Source organism: Armigeres subalbatus, chromosome 1 (assembly GCF_024139115.2).
Source record: "Armigeres subalbatus isolate Guangzhou_Male chromosome 1, GZ_Asu_2, whole genome shotgun sequence".
NCBI classification, from domain to species: Eukaryota; Metazoa; Arthropoda; class Insecta; order Diptera; family Culicidae; genus Armigeres; species Armigeres subalbatus.
Window position 1 is genome coordinate 247,406,991 of NC_085139.1, and position 24,136 is coordinate 247,431,126.

At 41.9% G+C, this 24,136-nt stretch overlaps 2 protein-coding genes and 1 long non-coding RNA gene across 19 annotated transcripts in view; 1 reads left to right on the forward strand and 2 right to left on the reverse strand.

Moving 5' to 3' along the window:
• Positions 1-24,136, forward strand: part of LOC134206396 (neurobeachin) — a 486,080-nt gene that overhangs the window by 406,825 nt on the left and 55,119 nt on the right. The gene's annotated exons all lie outside the window — the stretch shown is intronic.
• LOC134206399 (uncharacterized) lies at positions 12,568-13,214 on the reverse strand. Its single transcript, XM_062682116.1, has 2 exons — positions 13,026-13,214; positions 12,568-12,975 (listed from the first exon to the last, which is right to left on the reverse strand). The coding sequence occupies exons 1-2, from the start codon at positions 13,203-13,205 to the stop codon at positions 12,637-12,639; spliced, it is 519 nt and encodes a 172-aa protein (XP_062538100.1). The 5' UTR covers positions 13,206-13,214; the 3' UTR covers positions 12,568-12,636.
• On the reverse strand, positions 23,131-23,949 carry LOC134206400 (uncharacterized). Its single transcript, XR_009978277.1, has 3 exons — positions 23,695-23,949; positions 23,572-23,629; positions 23,131-23,500 (listed from the first exon to the last, which is right to left on the reverse strand). It is a non-coding gene; the product is annotated as an uncharacterized LOC134206400 (long non-coding RNA).

A 24,136-nucleotide genomic window follows, 5' to 3' on the forward strand; every position in this document is an offset into this window, starting at 1 on the left:
GTAATTTCGGGAGAGATTTCCAGAGATTTTTTTTTCCTGGGGAATTTCTGCAGAACTTTCGGAGAATTTTGAATGCATTAAAAAAGGTTCACGTCAATGTACGACGCCGATTGTCTACGGCGTGACGCCAACTTCGCTGCCTAAAAATGATTTATCACGCTGCGGCCGGAAAAAACTTCAATAGACGCACAGGTATGGTCGTATGATCCGTTCGGCCAAAAGACGTATTCATCGAAACGACCTTTTCAGTCAAATTACCTGGTCGGCAAAACGATATTTACGGCCATATGGCCTTCGGTTAAACGATATGTTCGGTCGTTTGTCACGTTTGGTCAATTAACCATGTCATCCAAATGGCATTTTTGGTCGTATGACACATTCGGCCGTATAACATTTTCTGCCAAATGATTCTGTTTGCCAAACGATCATTTCTGCCAAATGACGTATTCGGCGAAACGACCAGTTCGGCCGTATGTCGATTTCGGCCAAAGGTCCAATTCGCCCAAATGGAGTACGGATAGATGACTGACATCAGAGACATCAATTAATCGTTGATCATATGGTCTTAGCTGAATTTTCAAATTTATTTCAGACTTGCACTCCCCTGCATACTTTTCTCTATTGATGTTTTATTAGAGTTTTTTCATCACCGATTATGCCAGAGGTAAATGAATCACCATATGCAACGGTGACCATAAAAATCCATAGAGTATAGCGGGGCAAGTTTGGGCACCTAACTGTTGTCTTAGAATAATTTCTGATAGATGAAATGATTTAAAAGTTTGACTTTGTAACCGGTATGAACCCTATTGTATTGTCTTCGAAACTTCTTATTACATTTTCATTTGAATTTGAGAAAAAGAGAGTTTTATGAAGAAAATCAAATGCGCATAATTGCCCCGTGTCTTGGGTGAGTGTGCGCATTGCGCAGACAAGTGTGCGCACGAGAAAGATCAGCTGATTTTCCATAGTAATTGTAACAATTTTCATTATGTGTTCATTAATGTTAAAAGGCAACTATTTATGAACCATTTGGTTAAGATTTTGCCCAGCTAGACCATTCCCCTTGAATTTGTGAGCCTTTTTTTCGAACATTGAAATTATTGTAATTATTTTCATGGTGGTTGATCAATACCCGTAAAGTGGCAATGAACTAGTAGCACTTGGCCGAATAGGCTTCGACCGAATAACTTTGGGCCAAACGGCTCTTTCCCAAGATGGCAGTCTCTATGTGAGAATATTTGGCAACAAAATTTGAATATTTCATACACGCAAAATATTCAAAAGAATTATCCTCTAGTTGTTTAGAAAGCAGCCGAACAGACTTGTAGAGATTTTTAATGAAAGATTTTTAAATTTCCGAACAAAAAAGCATCCCTGTAGGAAACATCCCTGAAAAACGTTTCCTAAGTTATTCTAAGGACTAGGAAAATTCAAAATTTCTTCTTAAACATCGGGGCGGTTCTTTCACTAAACTCGGAAAAATTGATCAACGTAACTCTAGAAACATTATCAGAAGCTTGAAAGCCATTCTCAGTCTCCAAGACATTATCGAACCCAGATTACTAAACTTTTAACAAAAAACGGTGATCGCATTTCCGAGAAAAAATCCCCAACCACAAACCTACCAATACGATTCCCTCGAAAGCTTAGCATAGACATGAAAATCCGCCTCACTTTGCCTTCCCTTGACCAAAAAGGTAATCCGCCACAGTCCCTCAGGGGTCGCCCACGGCATATGTTCCGGCGCCAGCAAGAAATTCCTGAACCAGTAAGGTCCAGCGGGAAACGGACACAGCCCATCCGACCCTACGCTCGGGTAGTTGGTAGTACTGGCAAAAACGGGTCGAAACTCCCGATAAGTGTCATTCAGGAAGTGACATAGAGGTTGCTGGGGAAACTTCAGCGGATAGTTGTTGAACTGGTTGTTGCCCAGTCGGCTGTAGGCCAAGTTGACTTGCATCTGTTGGGCGAATGGAAGTTAGCGCATCTCGGTTTGCAGATTAGAACCATAAGTTACTACCGTGAATGTGTTGTCCAGGTCAACCAGAATGTCGATGGTTCCATTCATCACAGCCGTGGTCCGGTTGAACTTGGTGATACGAAGCTTGGAGTTGAAAATGTCAAATCCCATCGTCTGCTCGGTACGTTGGAAGACGAGCTCTGGTTGGATATCAACCGACAGAATGCATGGAAGGATCACCAAGAGGGCTGCTGCAGCGCACACAGTGTTCATCGCCATTCTCTATAGAAAGCATGGTACGAAAGTATGGTTTAAACGTGAAAATGGGTGATTAATTTATAGATAACTGATTTGGTGTGTTCTTTAGAACATGCAAATCAATCATATTAAATCACATGCGTGTTGTCACGGCAAGTTAGTAGGTAATTAATTTTAATTGTACTGGAAACCTTATCAATAGTGAACACTTGGTAGGTCTTGTTATTTGGGGCCAGTACAGTGAGCTGAACGTTTCAAATATGCAGTACAAAATGGTCAATCTGAAGCGTTTATCTCAACAGATCAAATTTATATAGCAAATGAGGCATTTATATTATTATTTTTTTATATATATTTAATTCCTTCTCACATTAATAAATTTATTGGTTTACATTTAGAAAGATAACACTGAATCAATACTCGGTTCGCGGTCCCATATTCCAACTTCGGCTGGACTCCAGACTCGTCAAGCCGTTTTGCATCTGGTCCGTCTACCTAACTCACCGACGAATACCATTTTGCAAGGTTGCCCTATTTTTGCAACATTCCCTACCTATCATATCCTTTCTATTCCTTCTAACAATCCCTATTAAAAATTAATTTTTGAAGTTTCTATCAACAATCGAGTTTTTAGAAAAACGGATAACTTATTTTCTTTATCAATGGCGATAATTACGGCCACGTGATGCGAAATAAGTAATCTTCTAAATTTCAAATTTGCTATTCACAATAATTTATACTGATCAGCTTCCATAATGTCGAGAAACTTGTTCACATGTTGAAGCTTTCTATTAAGCATTCGATATTGTGAAATCGCATTCGATATTGTGAAAATGCGATATTCGTCTGTAAATCATCTGAATAACCATCAAGACCAAATATGAATGGAATTGATATTGCAATACATTAGTTAAATCTATTTAGTTAACCTATATAAAAAAAACCTAGTGAAAATAATAAAAATCAATGCCAAGTTAAATAAAATTGAGAGTTGATTCCATTTTCGTATGTCGAAACTCAAAAAATCTGACTCTCTTCCTCTGCAAAAATCTTTGAATTCTAATTAATGTTACCGGTGAATATGTCCAGCATTTTTGATTGCCTGTGAAAAATCAAACAAGAGAGCATGGTCCCCACTTTCTTCAGCAAAATTGTTCCGGGAAAAGTATTGTCTTCAGCATAAAGAAAGAATTTATGTCCAATGCAACGGAATCTTGGATCGTAGCAATCGGCGGGCGCGGTTAGTTTCATTTTTTTCCTGTCACGTTTGTTCATCTGTTCTTCCAATTTTCTCGAATTTTTTTATAAAAGACGCCTTTCGAGTTTCGATTTGAAGCAAGTAATATCATGTGAGTGCGTGAGTTACAATTACGGCTGGTCTTCTGGTTATGGCGAACTATGAAGATATTGTGATCGATGTTGTGACTCTCAAGTGCTACGGTGTTAAGTTTTGAAGATCGATTGTATTCATAAAACCGAACGAGTTGCGCTCGACGGATCGATGCCCATCAGAAAAAGAAGACCGCCGGAAATGAAGTTGCAGCATCCATTGGGTTGATTGGAAAGTTCGGGTGTCTAATTAGTCGGATTTTCCATCCCTGCAGTTTACCAGTACGAAGTCGTTTGCTATTTATTCTGACGTAGGCAGGAGAGCCTATGCCGTCATAAAATTTAACTTGATCCATTTCATTGTGCAATAAACTTAAAAAAATCATTAAATTGCCACTAAATACGTACAGGGCATCGTTTGCTGCCATTGCCGCAGATATTGTAGGGGCCCAGATATTCAGGTCACGCTTTAGTAAGCAACGGTGGCTCTTCTCGATCTTCTAATACCTAAGTTGTTAGTACGAATAAGGGCGTCCTTGTGAAGTTTTGCTGTACCTGGTATGAACAACTGTTACATCCCATTCACAAAACATCCTGGAGAATCCTTTCTTGCTTCAGAAGTAAATCCTTTTTGTAGTACTAGTCTTCATAACAAAAAGGGCACCATTACGGAGCATGAGATCTGATCGAATGATTTGTAGTACTACTTGACCAACACCCCCAGCTGGGTGAGGGATAGAGGCTGACAAACACACAAACACAAGAACATGCGATGGAATCTTAAGTGTTTCCACGGTTTAGTACTTCTAAATGCTTGATTTAAGTTTAGAGGCCTATATAATTCACCGAACATAAATTCTATTTAAATGTGGTATCCAACGCTTTTTAAAACGTCCTTGATTTCAGCCTAAAGTATCAATCAGATCAATCAGAACTTTTGCGTTGTCCTCATCATTGGAATACACATAATCAGGTTTAATAAGCATATGTACATCACAGTACTCTTGTTAAAGTTGATAAGCAGACCAAGTTCCAGTTGGATTGTGGAGCTATTGGAGAAGGGGAAGACATAACGAAAATTCGATTTCCATGAACTTGAGCGGTTCAAGGTCCAAAACGTTTTGAACTCAGACTACAGTTCACCAGGATTCAAGCAGAACTTTTGCAATGTTCTCATCATCGGTGTAGACCCGTTATAAAACGTACTATCCCATTTACTACGTTGTACACGAAGAAAAATAAACGTTAAAAAGAACCATATCTTAGTTTATTGTAAGACTCCTTTCAAGAGGTTTGGAAGCCTCCTTTCAAGATGTGTGGAAGCCTTATTTCAAGAAGCACGGATGCCTCCTGCCAAGAGGCTCAGAAGCTTCCTTTTAAGTGCCTCGGATGTTTCCTTTCAATAAGCTCAACCGTCTTATTTAAAAAAAAAACTCGGAAGCTTCCTTTAAAGAGGCTCAGAAGCCTCCTTTCATGAGGCTCAACCGCCTTCTTTTAAAAGACTCGGAAGCCTCCTTTCAAGAGCCTCAGACACCTCTTTTCAAGATGCTCATAAGCCTCCTTTCAAGAAGCTCGGAAGGATCCTTTCAAAAAGCTCGGAAGCCTCCTTTCAAGAAGCTCGAAGACCTCCTTTCAAGAAGCAACTAATTCTATGCCACTTTTCGATTCAAGAGGCCATTATTCCGAACTTCAACTAACAAAATGCTACGTTTCTTAACAAAAAATATGATCCTCGACATTCGACTATTCAACCATGCAATAAAAATTAGGTCAGCATTGAAAATCCATGAGCTGTGTTTGGGGTGAGAGAATGTTACAAAAAAAAGTTCCTGTCACTTATTCTTAAATCAGGAAATTTTGATAATCTTAAAGTAAGGTAAGATAAATGTAAACAATCTTAAATGGCGACTAGTTTTAAAAATTTCAAATATTTTAAAAATAATTCGAATTCAAGAGGCTCGGAAGACTCCCTTCAAGAGGCTCGGAAGTTAAAAAGCTAGGAAGCCTCCTTTTAAGAAGCTAGGAAGCCTCCTTTCAAGAAGCTCGGAAGCCTGCTTTCAAGAAGCCTCCTTCCAAGATGCTCAAGGGCCTCTTTCCAAGAAACTCAGAAGCCTCCTTTCAAGAGGCTCAGAAGCCTTCATTCAAGAGGCTCGTAAGCTTCCTATAAAGAGGCTCGGAAGCTTCCTTTCAAGAGATTTGGAAAGCTCTTTTCAAGAGGTTTGAAAGTCTTCTTTCAAGAAGCTCGGAAACCTTCTTTCAAGAAGCTAGGAAGCCTTCTTTCAAGAAGCTCGGAAGCCTGCTTTCAAGAGGCTCGGAAGGCTAGTTTCAAGAGGCTCGGAAGCTTCCTTTAAAGTGGCTCGGAAGCTTCCAATTAAGAAGCTTGGAAGCCTTATTTCCAGAACCTCGGAAACCTCGTTACAAGAGGTTTGGGAGCCTCTTTTCAAGAAGCTAGGAAGCCTCCTTTCAATCAGCTCGGAAGCCTCCTTCCAAGAGGTTTGGAAGCCTCCTTTCAAGATGCTCGGTAGACTCCTTTCAAGAGGCTCGGAAGGCTACTTTCAAAAGGCTTGGAAGCTTCCTTTCAAGAAGCTCGGAAGCCTCATTTCCAGAAGCTCGGAAACCTCCTTTCAAGAGGTTTGGAAGGCTCTTTTCAAGAGGTTTGGAAGTCTCCTTTCAAGAAGCTCGGAAGCCTCCTTTCAAGAGGCTCGGAAGCCTCCTTTCAAGAGGCTCGGAAGGCTACTTTCAAGAGGCTCGGAAGCTTCCTTTGAAGAGGCTCGGAAGCTTCCATTCAAGAAGCTCGGAAGCCTCATTTCAAGAAGCTCGGAAACCTCCTCCCAAGAGGCTTCTTGATGGACTCCTTTCAAGAAGCTTGGAAGACTCCTTTCAAGAGGCTCAGAAGCTTCCCTTCAAGAGGCTCGGAAGCCTCCCTTCCAGAAGCTAGGAAGCCTCCTTTCAAGAAGCTCGGAAGCCTCGGAAGCCTTCTTTCAAGAAGCTTGGAAGCCTGCTTTCAAGAAGCCTCCTTCCAAGAGGCTCAGAAGCCTCCTTTCAAGAGGCTCAGAAGCCTCCATTCAAGAGGTTGGGAAGCCTCCTTTCAAGAACCTCGGAAGCCTCCTTTCAAGAGGCTCGGAAGCTTCCATTCAAGAAGCTCGGAAACCTCCTTACAAGAAATTTGGTAGACTCTTTTCAAGAAGCTAGGAAGCCTCTTTTCACGAAGCTCAGAAGGCTACTTTCAATAGGCTGGGAAGCCTCCTTTCAAGAGGCTTGCACGCCTCCCCCCCAGAGGGACGGACGCCCCCCTTCTAGAAGCGAGGGGGCCTCCTTTCAAGAAGCTCAAGCCTCCTTTCAAGAAGCTCGGAAGACTCCTTTCAAGAGGCTCAGAAGGCTCCTTTCCAGAGGCTGGGAAGCTTCCTTTCAAGAGGCCCGGAAGCCTCCCTTCAAGAGGCTCGGAGCCCTCCCTTCAAGAAGCTAGGAAGCCTCCTTTCAAGAAGCTTAGAAGCCTCCTTTCAAGAAGCTCGGAAACCTTCTTACAAGAAGCTCGGAAGCCTCCTTCTAAGAAGCTCGGAAAGCTGCTTTCAAGAAGCCTCCTTCCAAGAGGCTCAGAAGCTGCCTTTCAAGAGGCTTGGAAGCCTCCATTCAAGAGGCTTGGAAGCCTCAATTCAAAAGGTTTAGAAGCCTCCTTTCAAGAGATTTGGAAGCCTCCTTTCAAGAAGCTCGGAAGACTCCTTTCAAGAGGCTCGGAAGCCTTCCATCAAGAGGCTTGGAAGCCTCTTTTCAAAAGGCTAGGAAGCCTCCTTTCAAGAAGCTCAGAAACCTGCTTTCAAGAAGCCTCCTTCCAAGAGGCTCAGAAGCTTCCTTTCAGGAGACTCAGAAGCCTCCATTCAAAAGGCTCGGAAGCCTCCTTTCAAGAAGCTCGGAAACCTCCTTTCAAGAGGTTTGGAAGTCTCTTTTCAAGAGGCTCGGAAGCTTCCTTTAAAGAGGCTCGGAAACCTCCTTTGAAGAGGTTTGGAAGCCTCCTTTAAAGAGTCTCGGAAGCTTCCCTTCAAGAGGCTCGGAAGCCTCCCTTCCAGAAGCTAGGAAGCCTCCTTTCAAGAAGCTGGGAAGCCTCGGAAGCCTTCTTTCAAGAAGCTTGGAAGCCTCCTTTCAAGAAGCTTCCTTCCAAGAGGCTCAGAAGCCTCCTTTCAAGAGGCTCAAATGCCTCCATTCAAGAGGTTAGGAAGCCTCCTTTCAAGAACCTCGGAAGCCTCCTTTCAAAAGGCTCGGAAGCTTCCATTCAAGAAGCTCGGAAGCCTCATTTCCAGAAGCTCGGAAACCTCCTTACAAGAGGTTTGGTAGACTCTTTTCAAGAAGCTAGGAAGCCTCTTTTCAAGAAGCTCAGAAGGCTACTTTCAAGAGGCTGGGAAGCCTCCTTTCAAGAGGCTTGGGGGCCTCCCTCCAAGAGGCACGTATGCCTCCCTTCAAGAAGCTAGGAAGCCTCCTTTCAAGAAGCTCGGAGGCCTGCTTTCAAGAAGCCTCCTTCCAAGAGGCTCGGAAGCCTCCTTTCAAGAGGTTTGGAAGCCTCCTTTCAAAATGCTCGGAAGGCTACTTTCAAGAGGCTCGGAAGCTTCCTTTCAAGAAGTTCGGAAGCCTCATTTCCAGAAGCTCGGAAACCTTCTTTCAAGAGATTTAGAAAGCTCTTTTAAAGAGGGTTGGAAGTGTCCTTTCAAGAAGCTAGGAAGCCTTCTTTCAAGAGGCTCGGAAGTTTCCTTTAAAGAGACTCGGAAGCTTCCATTCAAGAAGCTCGGAATCCTCATTTCAAGAAGCTCGGAGACCTCCTTTCAAGAGATTTGGAAGCCTCCTTTCAAGAAGCTCGGAAGACTCCTTTCAAGAGGTTCGGAAGGCTCCTTTCCAGAGGCTGGGAAGCCTCCTTTCAAGAGGCTCGGAAGCCTCCCTTCAAGAGGCTCGGAAGCCTCCCTTCAAAAGGCTAGGAAGCCTCCTTTCAAGAAGCTCGGAAGGCTGCTTTCAAGAAGCCTCCTTCCAAGAGGCTCAGAAGCCTGCTTTCAAAAAGCCTCCTTCCAAGAGGCTCAGAAGCCTCCTTTCAAGAGGCTCAGAAGCCTCCATTTAAGAGGCTCGGAAGCCTCCTTTCAAGAAGCTCGGAAACCTCCTTTCAATAGGTTTGGAAGGATCTTTTCAAGAGGCTCGGAAGCTTCCATTCAAGAAGCTCGGAAGACCAGAGCATAAAATAATCATCTTCACGAAGCAACTTCAGACCGAATATTGACAAACGTCGCATGATTATTCAAAACATAGAATGACTTACTCAGTTTTCTTCTTCACATATTCATTCATTTGATTGGTACTGAGAATGGTCACTGCGTTTAAAGAAAACATAATTGGCCTTGATTATGTTGACTTTTGGCACTAAAATTTCCCCTCAGTTTAACGTCGGGGTCAGATCTATGTGAGTAGTTGTTGAAATCATCATTTATGTGTTTAGTTTTACAGTAATTTATTAGTTTACAAAATCTAAATAAATACTCACTGACTGATAATTGATCGGAAATTGTCAATGTTCAGCCGAATATGAATATGTGCGAAATGAGAATGACAAAGAAGGCCGATGGGCTTCACCAAAAATCTTCGATTATTTTAAGCTCTGCTGAAGACTCATTTCAAAAAGCTCGGACACCACATTTCAAGAGGCTCGGAAGGCTCCTTTAAAGAGACTTAGAAGCCTTCTTTCAAGAGGTTTGGAAGCCTCCTTTCAAGATGTGTGGAAGCCTTATTTCAAGAAGCTTGAAGTCTGCTTTCAAAAAGCCTTCTTCCAAGATGTTCAGAAGCCCCCTTTCAAAAGGCTTGAAAGCTTCCTTCCAAGAAGCTCAACTGCCTTCTTTTAAATGACTCGGAAGCCTCCTTTCAAGAGGCTCGGAAGCTTCCATTAAAGATGCTCAGAAGCCTCTTTTTATGAGGCTTCTGAAATACTCGGAAGCCTCTTTTCAACATGTTCAGAAGCCTTCTGTCAAGAGGCTCGAAAGCCTCCTTTCAAGAAGCTCGGAAACCTCATTTCAAGAGTTTTGGAATCCTCCTTTCAAGAAGCTCGGAAGCCTCCTTCCAAGAGGCTCGAAAGCCTCTTTTTAAGAAGCTCAGAAGCCTTCTTTCAAGAAGTTAGGAAGCCTCCTGTCAAGCGGCTCGGAAGCTTCCTTTTAAAAGGCAGCTCTTACTTTGAACCGTTAAATGCAAAAAAAAAAACGATCCATGACAAAATGAAAAACGATCCATAAATTGAATGTTCCCTAAAACGCTACCATAAATCCATAAAACAGTATCCATAAAGAATAATTTTAATATCCATAACTAAGATAAAATCTAGCAAATAATTGGAAAATATGTATCGTTAAACATGATCAAGAAATCTCGCTCAACTTTTCAAAAGGACCTAAGTAACATTTTTTTCATGAATTAATTTGAATAGCGCATTCAACAGAAAAAACATGAAAGCTTTTGATTGCAGTACTCAAATTAATTCATGAAAAAAATGTTACTTAGGACCTTTTAAAAAGTTAAGCGAGAAATCATTCCTGCTATTTTCCCATGAACGTATGACAAATGATCCATAATTCTTTGGAAAATGATTCATAAAATATTTTGACCCATAAAACTTCAAATTTGCTTAATTTTAATCGTGATTATGGTCCATAATTCCAGTAATATGATCCATAATTTTGTTCAAATGATCCTGGCCTGAGAATTCTGATCTGACATTTTTTTTTTCAAAATTGAGATTTCCCAATTTATAATTTGATAAATCAAGTTCAGATGGCTATTGTCAACAAATGATTCGTTAAACAACAAACCTCAAATACACTGAGAAAAATTCCATGGTAACGGTTACTATTTTGTAGACTACTACTACGAAAGGAACCTACGCCAACAACAAATTTTCAGTTAAATTAACCACGCATTCGGACACATTCACCACTGATTCAGTTCATGCAACAACATTCCACCAGGACCACAGTTGATTTTTACTGCGCGCATGGTAAAATCAAACGGGTTTGTTGTCTGCTGAAAATCGTCGGTGCGTATTCTTAAATTAACCCTCAGAATGGTAGTTTCGACCGCAACATTTTTTGCGTGTAGGACTATAATAAAGGTTCCCCCAAACACGCGCGATGCGACAGTCGCGACGCGATTCTATCGCTTGGCGACAGCGATTCTGTCGCTGTTAATATGGAAGCGTAAATAGAAAATAGAACATTGCCTGCAGCGAACCAACGATACACAGTAAAATATTATGAAAATTAGCCACGACGGAATTCACAATTTAATGTAAAATTCGGAAACAGAATGTGTACCAGATAATAATTTTAAATTTATGTGAAGTAAATGATAAAATCAATGAAATTTCAATTGAATATATGTTTATTTTACATGACTCTACAGGAAACCTTGGTGAGCGAGCACGTGGCTGTCAAAATAAATCAAAACAAACTTCACTGCATTTCATGCAAACCGCAGCTGGCACCTATTTTATTCATATAAGAATCTACTTAAACGAATATCTTCGCACATGAGAATAAAGCAGCTTTTATGACGCTGCATTTCATCGCTGCAACTCTATGTGTTTTGCTTCTTCCGGTGAGAAATCTGTGATGCATTCAGCATACTGAGTCTCAAACGATTTCAGCTAGAAGGAGTTTCCGTGTCATGTAAATTCAAGCTATCGTTTAGCCTAATGACGAATTATCTAATTTCCAAAACACCTGTTACATTTTGATCGACTCTATATCAAGAAGCGGAAATACCCGAGAGAATAACAAGCCAGGCTCCCACTCTGCTGACCAAAGTTCGATTCCCCATGCTCTGCTCTTATTTTTTTTTGTTTTCCAATAAAAATAAGAACTGTAAAATTCCAGTACATCTACTTAAACGGAAATTTACAGGTTTTGTTCGTACTGTGTAGAATCGCGTTGACTAGTTGTCGCCGTCGCGGCGATGAAATCGCTTAGGTCTGGGGCAGCCTTAAAACACAAGCATGTGGACTCATTCACAAATTACATAACGCATTAAGGGGTGGGTTGTTACCAGGGGGGAGTAAGCCTGTCATCCACGAACGAACAAATCAAGCCTATCTAAGATGTATTATCTGGGCCACGCCGTTACAGGTGATATTTATAATAATAAAATAATTCCAAAAACTAAATTACTGATTAATTTCAAATTTGACAGTATTAAGGTTCCCCCAAACATACGCGACGCGACAGTCGCGACGCGATTCTATCGCTTGGCGACTGCGATTCTGTCGTCGCTGGTATGGAAGGATAAATGGAACATTGCCTGCAGCGCCCCAGCGATAGAATCGCGGCGACTAGTTGTCGCCGTCGCGGCGATGAAATCGCTTAGGTCTGGGGGAGCCTTTATTATGTACTATGGCTCTGTCTCATTTGGAGAATTAAACTTAAAAGTGACAGTTCGAAAATTAGCAAATAACCCGGTCATAAGAATGGCTGGTGCTAACCAGCAATTCCAATAAGACATCGATGCAAAATGATTCGATATCTGTCAAAAGTAATCATACTCTGCGAGCAAGGTTATTCGATAATTATTGAAATATCACTTTTAAGTTTAATTTCAGTTTAATTCTCCAAATGAGACAGAGCCTATGTAGAAACTTAAGATAGAGTTCACCAAAAATACCAATTTATCATTTGTTGTGAAATTTTAAAAAGACGTTATGCGTCACAGATGGGATGGGTGGGTATAAAGGAAATTTTACAAACAAGTCACAGAGGGGTAGGTGGGAGTCCAAATCTGTGTTTTTGCGTTGTGAAATTTGTGCCCACAGACGGTTCGACTTTACTCCGATCGAAGCAAAATTCCTGTTGTACAACATGTCGGAGCGTGTATGGGGCCCCTGATGGAGTGTAGTCACGAATATGACAAGATTATCTGTCATCGCGACTCATGTCAATAATTATCATGTGTATTTTCCACAAATTAAATGAAAAGGCATAGAATCTTTGATGAAGTTGTGAAAGCTCCAAAAAGTTGCCACAAAATTGCAACGAAGATCCATTTTATTTAGCTTCCATGATTTTTCACTATAATAACCATCACCAAAACGATTCCTTCGAAAGCTTAGCATAGATATGAAACAGCACCGTACTCTTCGGTCCGGTAGTCACGAACGTGACCCGCCAGTAGCCCTCGGGAGCGATGAATGGTATCCGACTTGCATCGAACACTACGTTTTTGAGCCAATACTGTCCGGCCGGAACGGGACACAACCCCTCCGGACCCACCTGGGGAAAGTTGGTGGCATTCTGGAAGTCGGCTTGATATTCTCGGAAGGTGTCGTTCAGGAAGTGACAGAACGGTGCCTCCGCAAGCCGCAGCGGATACAGGTTGAACTGGTTGTTTCCGAGTCGACTGTAGGCCAACTTCATCTGGAACTAATGGGAAATACGTAACTGTAAGAATTGCAGTTAACCTCTCGAGCTACCGTTAAGCTGTTGTCCAAGTCAACGTAAAAATCCACAGTCCCATTCATCACAGCAGTGGTGCGGTTGTATTTGGTGATGCGCATATTGGTGCGCAGTATGTCGAACCCGGTGACCTGTTCCAGTCGTTGGAAGGTAAATTCTGGCTGGATGTTTACCGCGAAAACGAGAGAGGAAAGCATCAGGACCGAAGCGATCGCGACTGCCATGATGAAATGCTGCGCCATTGTGAACTCGAAGTTTAAATAGTTTGAATATGAAGTGAACAAACGAAATGAGTAGAAAACAACCAACTAAGCATGTGCTCTGATCGATTTATAGAATCAATGATGGATATTTAATTTGTTCAAGTTGACTTGCATGTTGTCACGAAACCGCAAAATGATAATAGTTTCGCTCGTTTTTATTTCTATAATACTGGCGAACCATATTCCACACCAGAGCACCGCCACGGGAGTCCTCGTCGCTATCGTTTCTTCTCGGGTGCTATTTAAGCTCAACATCCCATCTTTCCACCGGTGGCTACCATTTTAGGAATAGTGACTTCAAAAATATATTTGATTTTAATTAAATATTGCTACTAAATTTAGTGATCGTTCATTTTCATCGGTCGTAGTACCTAAAAGTAGTAGAAAATTTCTGATCGATTCAGAAGACCTCTAGATCTGGAGAAAACTATCAACGGAGAATCAGTTGTTGTGTACTTCAACACAACAGTGTTGTTATTGTGTGGCCTGATTCCGCCAAACGAGCTATTCGTTGGTTCGGTCGCTTGTGTGATGATATCTATCATCAATGCACACTAGTAGTGGATTGCCCAATTTCTAATATCTCTCACCCTCACATTCCCCTTTTTCTCTAACTAAAAAAAGAGCAAAAAATCCATTGATTTGGGATATTCATAAACAACTATTCACATCGCTTTTTTGAAAATTACACGCAAGTCTATTTTTACAAAATCATCCCTAATTTGAAAATATTTCAACCCTACATTTGATAGGTGTCAGGCCATTTGGCCGAAGGTCGTTAGGCCGAATGGTCATTAGGCCGAACGGTCATTAGGCCGAATGGCCATTAGGCCGAGTTAGCAGAAAGAAGTAAAAAGTAAAGATGAGAAGCTCTTCTTCGTCCTCCCTTCTTGCATCTTCCTTCTTTCTTCTTGATTCTTCCTCTTTCCTTCTTTCTTCTTCCTTCTCCCTCCTTCCCTCATCCTTCTTCCTCTTCCTTTTTCCTTCTTCCTTTCTCTTTCTTCCTTCTTCTTCCTTCCTTCTTCCCTTTTCTTTCTTCTTTCCTAACCCTTCTTTCTTCTTCCTTCTTCTTTCATCCGTTTTCTTCCTTATTTCTTCCGTCTTCCTTTCTCCTTCTTCTTTCTTTTTTCTTCTCTCTTCTCGCTTCTTTCTTCTTTCATTTTTTTCTTTATTCTTTCTTCCTTATTTCTTCTTCCTTCTTCCTTAGTCCTTCTTCCTACATCCTTCTTCCTTCTTCCTTCTTTTCTTCTTCTTTCTTCCCTCTTCCTTCTTCCTTCTTCCTACTTCCATCTTTCTTCCTTCTTCTTCCTTCTTCCTACTTCCATCTTTCTTCTTCCTTCTTCCTTCTTCTTTCTTCCTTCTTCCTTCTTCCTTTTTCTTCTTCCTTTTTACTTCTTCCTTCTTCCTTCTTCCTTCTTAATTTTTTTCCTTCTTCCATTCTTCCTTCTTCCTTTATTCTTTTCCTTCTTCCTTCTTCCTTCTCCATTCTTCCTTCTTCCTTTTTCCTTTTTCTTTCTTCCTTCTTTTTTTCTTTCTTCCGTTTTCTTCCTTCTTTCTACCGTCTTCCTTCTTTCTTCTCCCTTCTTCCTTCTTCCTTCTCTCTTCTTCCTTCTTGCTTCTTCTTTCTTCCTTCTTTCTTCTTCCTTCTTCTTCCTTACTTCTTCCGTTCTACTTCTTCCTAACTTCGCACTACTCACGTCTCACTCCCCACTTCTCATTAGGCCTAATGACCGTTCGGCCTAATGACCATTCGGCCTAATGACCCAGCATCCATTTGATACGATTTTCCAATCCGATACCCAAATCCAATAATGCACGAAATCGAAATGCAAATCCAATATATTTAGGGAGCATCCATAAATTACGTAACGCTTAGATGGGGGAGGGAGGGTTAAGCGAAGTGTGACGATGCATTCAAAATTTTCAGATGTTTCATACAAAAAGTGTGACATAGGGGGAAGGGGGGGTCGATTTGAGCGTTACGTAATTAATGGATCTTCCCTTATTATATGAACAAAGTTTTAATCCCAATCCAACATCATAATGGAATGCCAAAATCAAACATTCAAATGTAACATTCAACTCATCCCTGTCGGATTCCGAATGGAATCCCTGTCGGATTCCGAATGGAATCCCTGTCGGATTCCGAATGGAATCCCTGTCGGATTCCGAATGGAATCCCTGTCGGATTCCGAATGGAATCCCTGTCGGATTCCGAATGGAATCCCTGTCGGATTCCGAATGGAATCCTGTCGGATTCAGAATGGAATCCTCTCGATTCCGAATGGAATCCCTGTCGGATTCCGAATAGAATCCCTGTCGGATTCTGAATGGAATCCCTGTCGGATTCCGAATGGAATCCCTGTCGGATTCCGAATGAAATCCCTGTCGGATTCCGAATGGAATCCCTGTCGGATTCCGAATGGAATCCCTGTCGGATTCCAAATGGAATCCCTGTCGGATTCCGAATGGAATCCCTGTCGGATTCCGAATGGAATCCCTGTCGGATTCCGAATGAAATCCCTGTCGGATTCCGAATGGAATCCCTGTCGGATTCCGAATGGAATCCCTGTCGGATTCCGAATGGAATCCCTGTCGGATTCCGAATGGAATCCCTGTCGGATTCCGAATGGAATCCCTGTCGGATTCCGAATGGAATCCCTGTCGGATTCCGAATGGAATCCTTGTCGGATTCCAAATGGAATTTCTGTCGGATTCCAAATGGAATCCCTGTCGGATTCCGAATGGAATCCCTGTCGGATTCCGAATGGAATCCCTGTCGGATTCCGAATGGAATCCCTGTCGGATTCCGAATGGAATCCCTGTCGGATTCCGAATGGAATCCCTGTCGGATTCCAAATGGAATCCCTGTCGGATTCCGAATGGAATCCCTGTCGGATTCCGAATGGAATCCCTGTCGGATTCCGAATGGAATCCCTGTCGGATTCCGAATGGAATCCCTGTCGGATTCCGAATGGAATCCCTGTCGGATTCCGAATGGAATCCCTGTCAGATTCCGAATGGAATCCCTGTCGGATTCCGAATGGAATCCCTGTCGGATTCCGAATGGAATCCCTGTCGGATTCCGAATGGAATCCCTGTCGGATTACGAACGGAATACCTGTCGGATTCCGAATTGAATCCCTGTCGGATTCCGAATGGAATCCCTGTCGGATTCCGAATGGAATCCCTGTCAGATTCCGAATGGAATCCCTGTCGGATTCCGAATGGAATCCCTGTCGGATTCCGAATGGAATCCCTGTCAGATTCCGAATGGAATCCCTGTCGGATTCCGAATGGAATCCCTGTCGGATTCCGAATGGAATCCCTGTCGGATTCCGAATGGAATCCTTGTCGCATTCCGAAAGAAATCCTTGTCGGATTCCGAATGGAATCCCTATCGAATTACGAACGGAATGCCTGTCGGATTCCTAATTGAATCCCTGTCGGATTCCGAATTGATTCCACGTCGGATTCCGAATGGAATCCTTGTCGGATTCCGATTAGAATCCTTGTCGGATTCCGAATGGAATCCTTGTCGGATTCCGAATGGAATCCTTGTCGGATTCCGAATGGAATCCTTGTCATATTCCGGATGGAATCCCTGTCGGATTTCGGATGGAATCCCTATCGGGTTCCGAATGGAATCCTTGTCGGATTCTGAATGGAATCTCTGTCGGATTTTGAATGGAATCCCTGTCGGATTTTGAATGGTATCCTTGTCTGATTGCGAATGGAATTCTTGTCGGATTCCGAATGGAATCCCTGTCGGATTACGAACGGAATACCTGTCGGATTCCGAATTGAATCCCTGTCGAATTCCGAATGGAATCCTTGTCGCATTCCGAAAGAAATCCTTGTCGGATTCCGAATGGAATCCCTGTCGAATTACGAACGGAATGCCTGTCGGATTCCTAATTGAATCCCTGTCGGATTCCGAATTGATTCCATATCGGATTCCGAATGGAATCCTTGTCGGATTCCGATTGGAATCCTTGTCGGATTCCGAATGGAATCCTTGTCGGATTCCGAATGGAATCCTTGTCGGATTCCGAATGGAATCCTTGTCGGATTCCGAATGGAATCCTTGTCGGATTCCGAATGGAATCCTTGTCGGATTCCGAATGGAATCCCTGTCGGATTCCGAATGGAATCCCTGTCGGATTCCGAATGGAATCCCTGTCGGATTCCGAATGGAATCCCTGTCGGATTCCGAATGGAATCCCTGTCGGATTCCGAATGGAATCCCTGTCGGATTCCGAATGGAATCCCTGTCGGATTCCGAATTGAATCCCTGTCGGATTCCGAATTGAATCCCTGTCGAATTCCGAATTGATTCCATGTCGGATTCCGAATGGAATCCTTGTCGCATTCCGAAAGAAATCCTTGTCGGATTCCGAATGGAATCCCTGTCGGATTCCGAATGGAATCCCTATCGAATTACGAACGGAATGCCTGTCGGATTCCTAATTGAATCCCTGTCGGATTCCGAATTGATTCCATGTCGGATTCCGAATGGAATCCTTGTCGGATTCCGAATGGATTCCTTGTCGGATTCCGAATGGAATCCTTGTCGGACTCCAAATGGAAAAAAAGTGTCACCAGTGATTCATCTCAGACTGCCGGGTTCCTCACGACCAGTACGAGGTCACTTTTACTTACACTAAGTCCTGCCTATTTGAAAAAAATTGAGATCACCAAAATGTTTGCATTTAGACAGCTGATTGAAGACATCAGCCGAATTTAAGTCCTAACTTGCGAATACGAACATACGAAACCGTGACAGTAAATTGGTGCTTGCTGTGATCTGCGATGGCTCTCTGCGATCTTCTGGCCGATGCCCTCGTAGCGTTTTTTTTTTAAGCTGCGTTCACACCGCGTCCACGCAAGGTACACAGCATCAAATGTAGTCGTGCACACGTATACGTGTGTATTACTCCATTTGATGCTGGGAAACTTGCGTGGACACGACGTGCATGCAGTTTAAAAAACGCTACGTGGACATCAGCCCTTTATCAGACTAGTGCTATGTTATTTATAACAATAACACAAATTATCTCCAATGAAAACTTCGAAGAATTACTAGGGAAATTCCGGGGATATTCTTGTTGGAAGTTCGACAAATATTCCCTTGGAAATTTTAAAATATTGTTTGTAGAAACATAAAAAAAACTCATCGTTTTAAAGATTTTCCTTATCAGAGTTATCCTGGAGATCCCCAAGAGAAAACGCTCGATGTAAGTTTGATGCGTAATCAGCTTTTAATTTTTGGCATGAAAAAAATGGAATAATCAACAAATGCTGTCTAAAAGCATATAAGAATAAATAGAAAGCCACCCAGCTAGAAGCGATATTTTTCTTTGTTTTATTAAGAGGGGACATGGAAAAAATATAGGATGCTCGGTATCGAATTTGTAATTCTTCAGTTCGGTAAAACTTCCCTCCGTATCAGTAAATATTTTGACGCAATCTAAATGAACCGACCGCTCTCAAACGCCATTATCTACGCTTCAGTGAGAATACACAGACCTATATTTATCGCCATCAATTATTCAGCGTTTATTTTTTCCCTCGGTTTGTTGGATTTCCCCAGCTATGCGGTTTATCTTGTTCCATGAAAAAAGGTATTCTTGACACTTTTATCTAGTCCTGTTGCAGGGGGAATAATGAGGCGAAGGTTAGATGAAGAATATTTAGAAACTCTCCGAAGATTTTTTTTATGCAGCATCATAAAATTTGCCTTTTGACTGGGTTGCATCCCAACTTGCGGGCGCCCAATTAACTCGAAGTAGCCCAAATCATGAAAGTAACCCAAAGAGTGACTGAGGATACTGGGAACTTGCAACCGTATCGATTCCCTTCAATAGAAAACCAAACATCCCGCAAAATGATGAAGAACGGCTGGCTCACTGGTTGGTGTTAATGTAGGGGGCGGGGCTCCCGGTGATGATTCGCCCGCCCCGTGCTGGAACCCAACAAAGCAAGCTGGGCCGTGTCGAGTCGACAACAACGACGACGACGTGTTGTCATTAATCGCCGGGCGGCCATCTAGCTATCGTGGTGTCATCGGCTCCCACCAGTATCAGTATCCGCATCAGGATCAGCAGTTGTAGTGGGGATATAAATGTGGCCGCCATTTGTTTCGCTCCGCCTGACTGATTCGGATACAGGGTATTTTTTTCCCACCATTTCCAAATGGGGACTAATCCTCATATTCTTTGCATGGCACGTGCAAGAAACGACCCCGAGGGATGTAAAAAAGCCAAGAGCGGCCTCGTGCTCTGCGAAAATAGTCCCGTTGGTGGTGGTGTTGATTGGAGGCGTAGTTTGGGAGGATGGGGAGGCCAATGGATAATGAGCGCCATAATTTTCGATACCATTAAGGTTTCTTTTCTCGGTTCCGGATGCGCACAATTCGCCGCGGATTGGCGTGGGAGCTGAACCAAGTGTTCGATTGCGGGTGCGGGGATGGCAATGGCGGTTAATTAACTTTTGTGTCTTAATAACGATGGCGGAAGCGGATTCTTGGCGGCAGCTCAGCCTTAGGCAGTGTGGAAATAGATTAATTTTCGTATGCTTTTTTTTCGGTATTTAACCTTGATAAAGATTTATGCTCCATCACTGTGTATAGCAACTAGAACAGTTGAGATGCTTTCTTCACAATTTGATAAATGATAGCTTACAGCAATTTCTGAAAAAGAAAAAAAATCAATATTGAGTAATAATTGTCTTGGGTCGTGTTAATTTTCGAACAAAACGTGTGCGTGAGAAAAGTATTGTTATTATCAGTTTAATCACATTATAAATCAACGTAGTTTGGTTACTAGAAGTATAAGAACGCTAGAGGCGTTGTTATTGCATAGAAAGCCAGTGATCAACATAATTCAAACATGGTAGCCCAGACTATGAAGCAAAATTATCGAACAGTACTTGCAATGTCAGAATAGTAGAAGCATAAGTACTAGAATGCTAAGGGCGCTGTTAGCATTAAACATGTTTTCCTGATAAGAGCTTTAATATACTAAATACGACCGCTTATTGTGTGCCATGTTGTAGAGCATGTTTTGTTTTGTCAACTACACTAGTTTGACACTTTAAGTACCAATACTTTGGCTGTCAGGCCGCGTCAAACTAGATGTTAATTACGCAATTTCGAGCGAGTTGATTCAAAAGTATAAGCACAGACAAACAGACAAAACACTCGTCAAATTTCCATCGTTGAATGATTTACTGGTCGATTCAAATAATCATTAGTTGGTTAATCGATCACTCATGGCGCGCATCGTATTTGAAATCAACAGATGTCGTTAGTGTTTGAATGACGATTAATTTGATGAGTTAATGTTCAATGTGTTATGTCTGTTTGTCTATAAGATAATAATAAGATAGCTAATGTCGTTCCTGTTCTCGTGCCTAACATCTAGATTACTTCGACCTGGCTGCCAAAGTACCGGTACTACAAGTGTCAAACCGATGTTGGTGATGAAACCAAACATGCACTACAACATGATGCATACATTATGGCCAATTGAAGCTTCTTGGAGCATAATTTGGCAAAATAATTTAAATGACTACAGCACCACTAGCGTTCTAGTCAAGGATGTTATCGATCATTTAGTAATCAGCGTTCGATCATTTAGTAGTTTGTCAATAACTCATTCCAGAGGTCTAATTTCAAAATGTGTTGTATGGTGGACTTATAGTGCGAAGGTTTTTCTTCAACTCTCCCTCACAGGTCGATGTTCGAATTCCACTGTTAAAGGAGTTATGGTGCTAGTTGCTATAATTAAACTAAACGATAGCAAAATATGCAATCATTTAGTCTAAGTTACTGCTACTAACGCTATAGCTCCGTTATTAGTGGAATTCAAGCAATGAATTGTTAGGCAGAGCTGTAGATAAACCTTTGCACTACAAGTCCACCTTACAACACATTTTGAAATATAGCCTCTGGAATGAGTTATTGACAAACTACTAAATGATCGAAGGCAGATTACTAAATGATCGATAACATCCTTGGTTCTAGTAATTATGCTTCTACATTAGCAATCTTATGCGTTTGAATCAACTGTCAGAATGGTCTAGATTTTATATATTTATTTGGATGTTGAAGTTATTGCCTCTATATGGGAACACTTGATCCCCCATTAGTCAACTATACAATAATAGCATAGCATAGCATAGCAGCATAGCATAGCATAGCATAGTTACGGTGTACTTCGTAGATTGGACACTAGTGATACTCATGTTTTTCTTTTGAAATCCTTATTCAGATTGCTATCAGAAATCAAGGTGGGTGTAGTCCTTGATTCCAATCTAGGATAAAAATCACAAAAGCATGAGGATTACTACTCCTGGCCACGCCCATCTTCACCGTAACTTGGGAGAGGAAGGAAGTGTTGATGTAGTACTTACTTAACGAGAGGCCCCGACTCAGCGACACCCTCATAAGTACCACGGAGTTGGATATTGGGGAAGGTATTCGTTGGGTCAGGATTTGCCTGTAGCTGACAATGTGACCGTGGTAGATCTTACACCGTAACACACCACGCAAAGGTGTCTACCCAGCGTTACGGGGTCCATTAGTCAACTATACAATAATTTGGCGAAAAAATGGTTCTCAGGCTTCTAATTTTTTTGTAGATTTGACAGATTTGATGAAGGGTTGGCAGGAAAATTTATTTATTACGTAGATATCATAGAAAGGGGATCAAGTCTCCCCAAATTTTAAAATTGCATGTGCTGTCGAATTCAATAACGGAAATCGTTCGTGTATACGCATAGCCATTCGAAAATTGCGCGTAGTTTAAAGTAAAATTATTTAAAAAATCTGAGGGCACTTTCCTAATTTTATCAAAGCAAGTTCTTGGAGAGGGATCAATTTCCCCCGAATATTTTAAAAGTCGATTTTTGACAGCACTCCAAAAAATCGATTGTATATCAATAACAACAATAATCTAAGGACTGTCATATATCAGTAAAGTCAAATACTATCTCAGAGAGTCTGTGTGTAAATCGCGTATGTTTATTTATTTTTGGCTGTGATACATCGGAAATCAAAAAAGGGGATCAAGTCTCCCCAATCTCCCCTCTCTCTGATGACAGTTCTAGTCTTACGTACGATCCGTAGAAGGTGAGCCGTGGGTGTCCTGGTCTCGCTGCTGCTGTTTGGCATCATCCTTTTTGGCAGCAGCGAAGAAAACTCTTTAAAAACTTCGCTGCGGACGCCAAAGGCCAGGATGAGCCATCGAAAACCTTCCTCCGCATCTCGCCCGACTGCTGCTTGCTCGGCTGGTTACTGCCATCCTCCGCCAGGTTGCTGCCATCCTCGGTTTGGTTGTCGGTGCTATAGTCCTCCTTTCCTGCTGCTGGGGTTGTTTGTCCGTCTGCATCCGTTAGTAAACTGAAACTTGTTACGGTCTGTGCACGGCTATTTATGCCCAATAAGTGCATGGTCTGATAGTGATGTGCAAACGATGTCCCAATCGGAAGACATACGTTCAAGCACGCTCGCAATTGCCGGACATACACTGAACCAAAGCTTCAACTCTCAAGCGACTGAAACGTATTTTGCTCATGCCCTTTAACGAACATCATCCGCTTTCCGGATGATTCGCATTCGGTCATGTCGAAGTCAAATGACAAGCAGCTAGATGCGAATCATCCGAAAACCGAATGCTGATCAGTCCGAAACCAAAATAGTTTGTCGAAGGGAAATCGTATGATTTGTTCAATGATATACGGGGGGAAAAGATATGAAAATGGAATGACATACATATTCCTTTCTCATGTAGTATACCTAATAATGCAGTTAATGAACCATTGGAAGATAAACGCTGAAAGAAAAAAAAACTAACAATCTCACACGTAAAACATTTTATTACTTGTTACGCAATAATCGCGCCAACAACAAATTAACAAAAATTTCGATCATGATCACAAATTATAACACTGTAGAAATGAGAGTTTAATATGATTTTCGCTACCGGAAGACAGCATGGAACATCACTTAAGATAATTGCTGATCGTCAGAATGGCAGCAAACAATGGTCAGTTCCCGGATTCCCAATCATCCGGATGGCACGTGGCAATCTATTAAACTCCGAAACGAAAGGTGCAGCTTCCGTCGCTTTTCCGCTGTGTTGCTTCTGGATCAACATCATTTGCTGGTTTTGGACGTAATCGGATCAAATAATACGCAACTTTTGTATCATTCATTTGACGTATTCCTGAAAGATGCACATAAATAAGATTTTTGCTCATCATCATTTCCATTTATGAGATTTATACGCATGATTACCAGCTTCAGATAAAACCTGGCCAGATTACGCCAGCAAAACCTCGAACTACGTTTTAATCTGTAAAGAAAATAGATTATCGGTGTATATTCCACAGATTTCTGCTGTAATTATACGAAACTCACTTTAAATTCTCATTAACAGTATTTTTTTTCCACCCGCGACCGTTACCGATTGAAAACAAATAATTTCGAGATACTGGCGGCAACAACAGAAGCATCAACACATAATTTTCTTTCCGAATGACTTTCGTTAAGGGGCGTGCACTATAAACAATTCATCCACATATAGGATGAACCTCAGTTGCAGTCTCACCGTTTCAGGCATGAAATGAACAACCACGCGTAAATCAAAAGACAATCATCCGCATCTGGGATTATTTTCTTTTGATAGATTGACGGTTAGGCATTCTCTCGTTTTCGTAATATGGAATCCAGATGATGTATAAAGAAGACTGGGAGGATGACAAATCCTACGCTTAGAGGATGATGTTTGGGCTCGTATACGATGTAGTTGTCAGACGTACGTTCATAGCCCTCTCCATCCTCATTAGTGTTGGTGCTGTGT

What these genes read in the sequence shown, in the direction of transcription:
- LOC134206399 (XM_062682116.1), bottom strand. Translation starts at nt 13,205, where the DNA reads ATGCTTTCCTCTCTCGTTTTCGCGGTAAACATCCAGCCAGAATTTACC. An exon ending in ACTTGGACAACAGCTTAACG is followed by an intron (nt 12,976 to 13,025) that starts GTAGCTCGAGAG and finishes ATTTCCCATTAG; the next exon opens with TTCCAGATGAAGTTGGCCTA.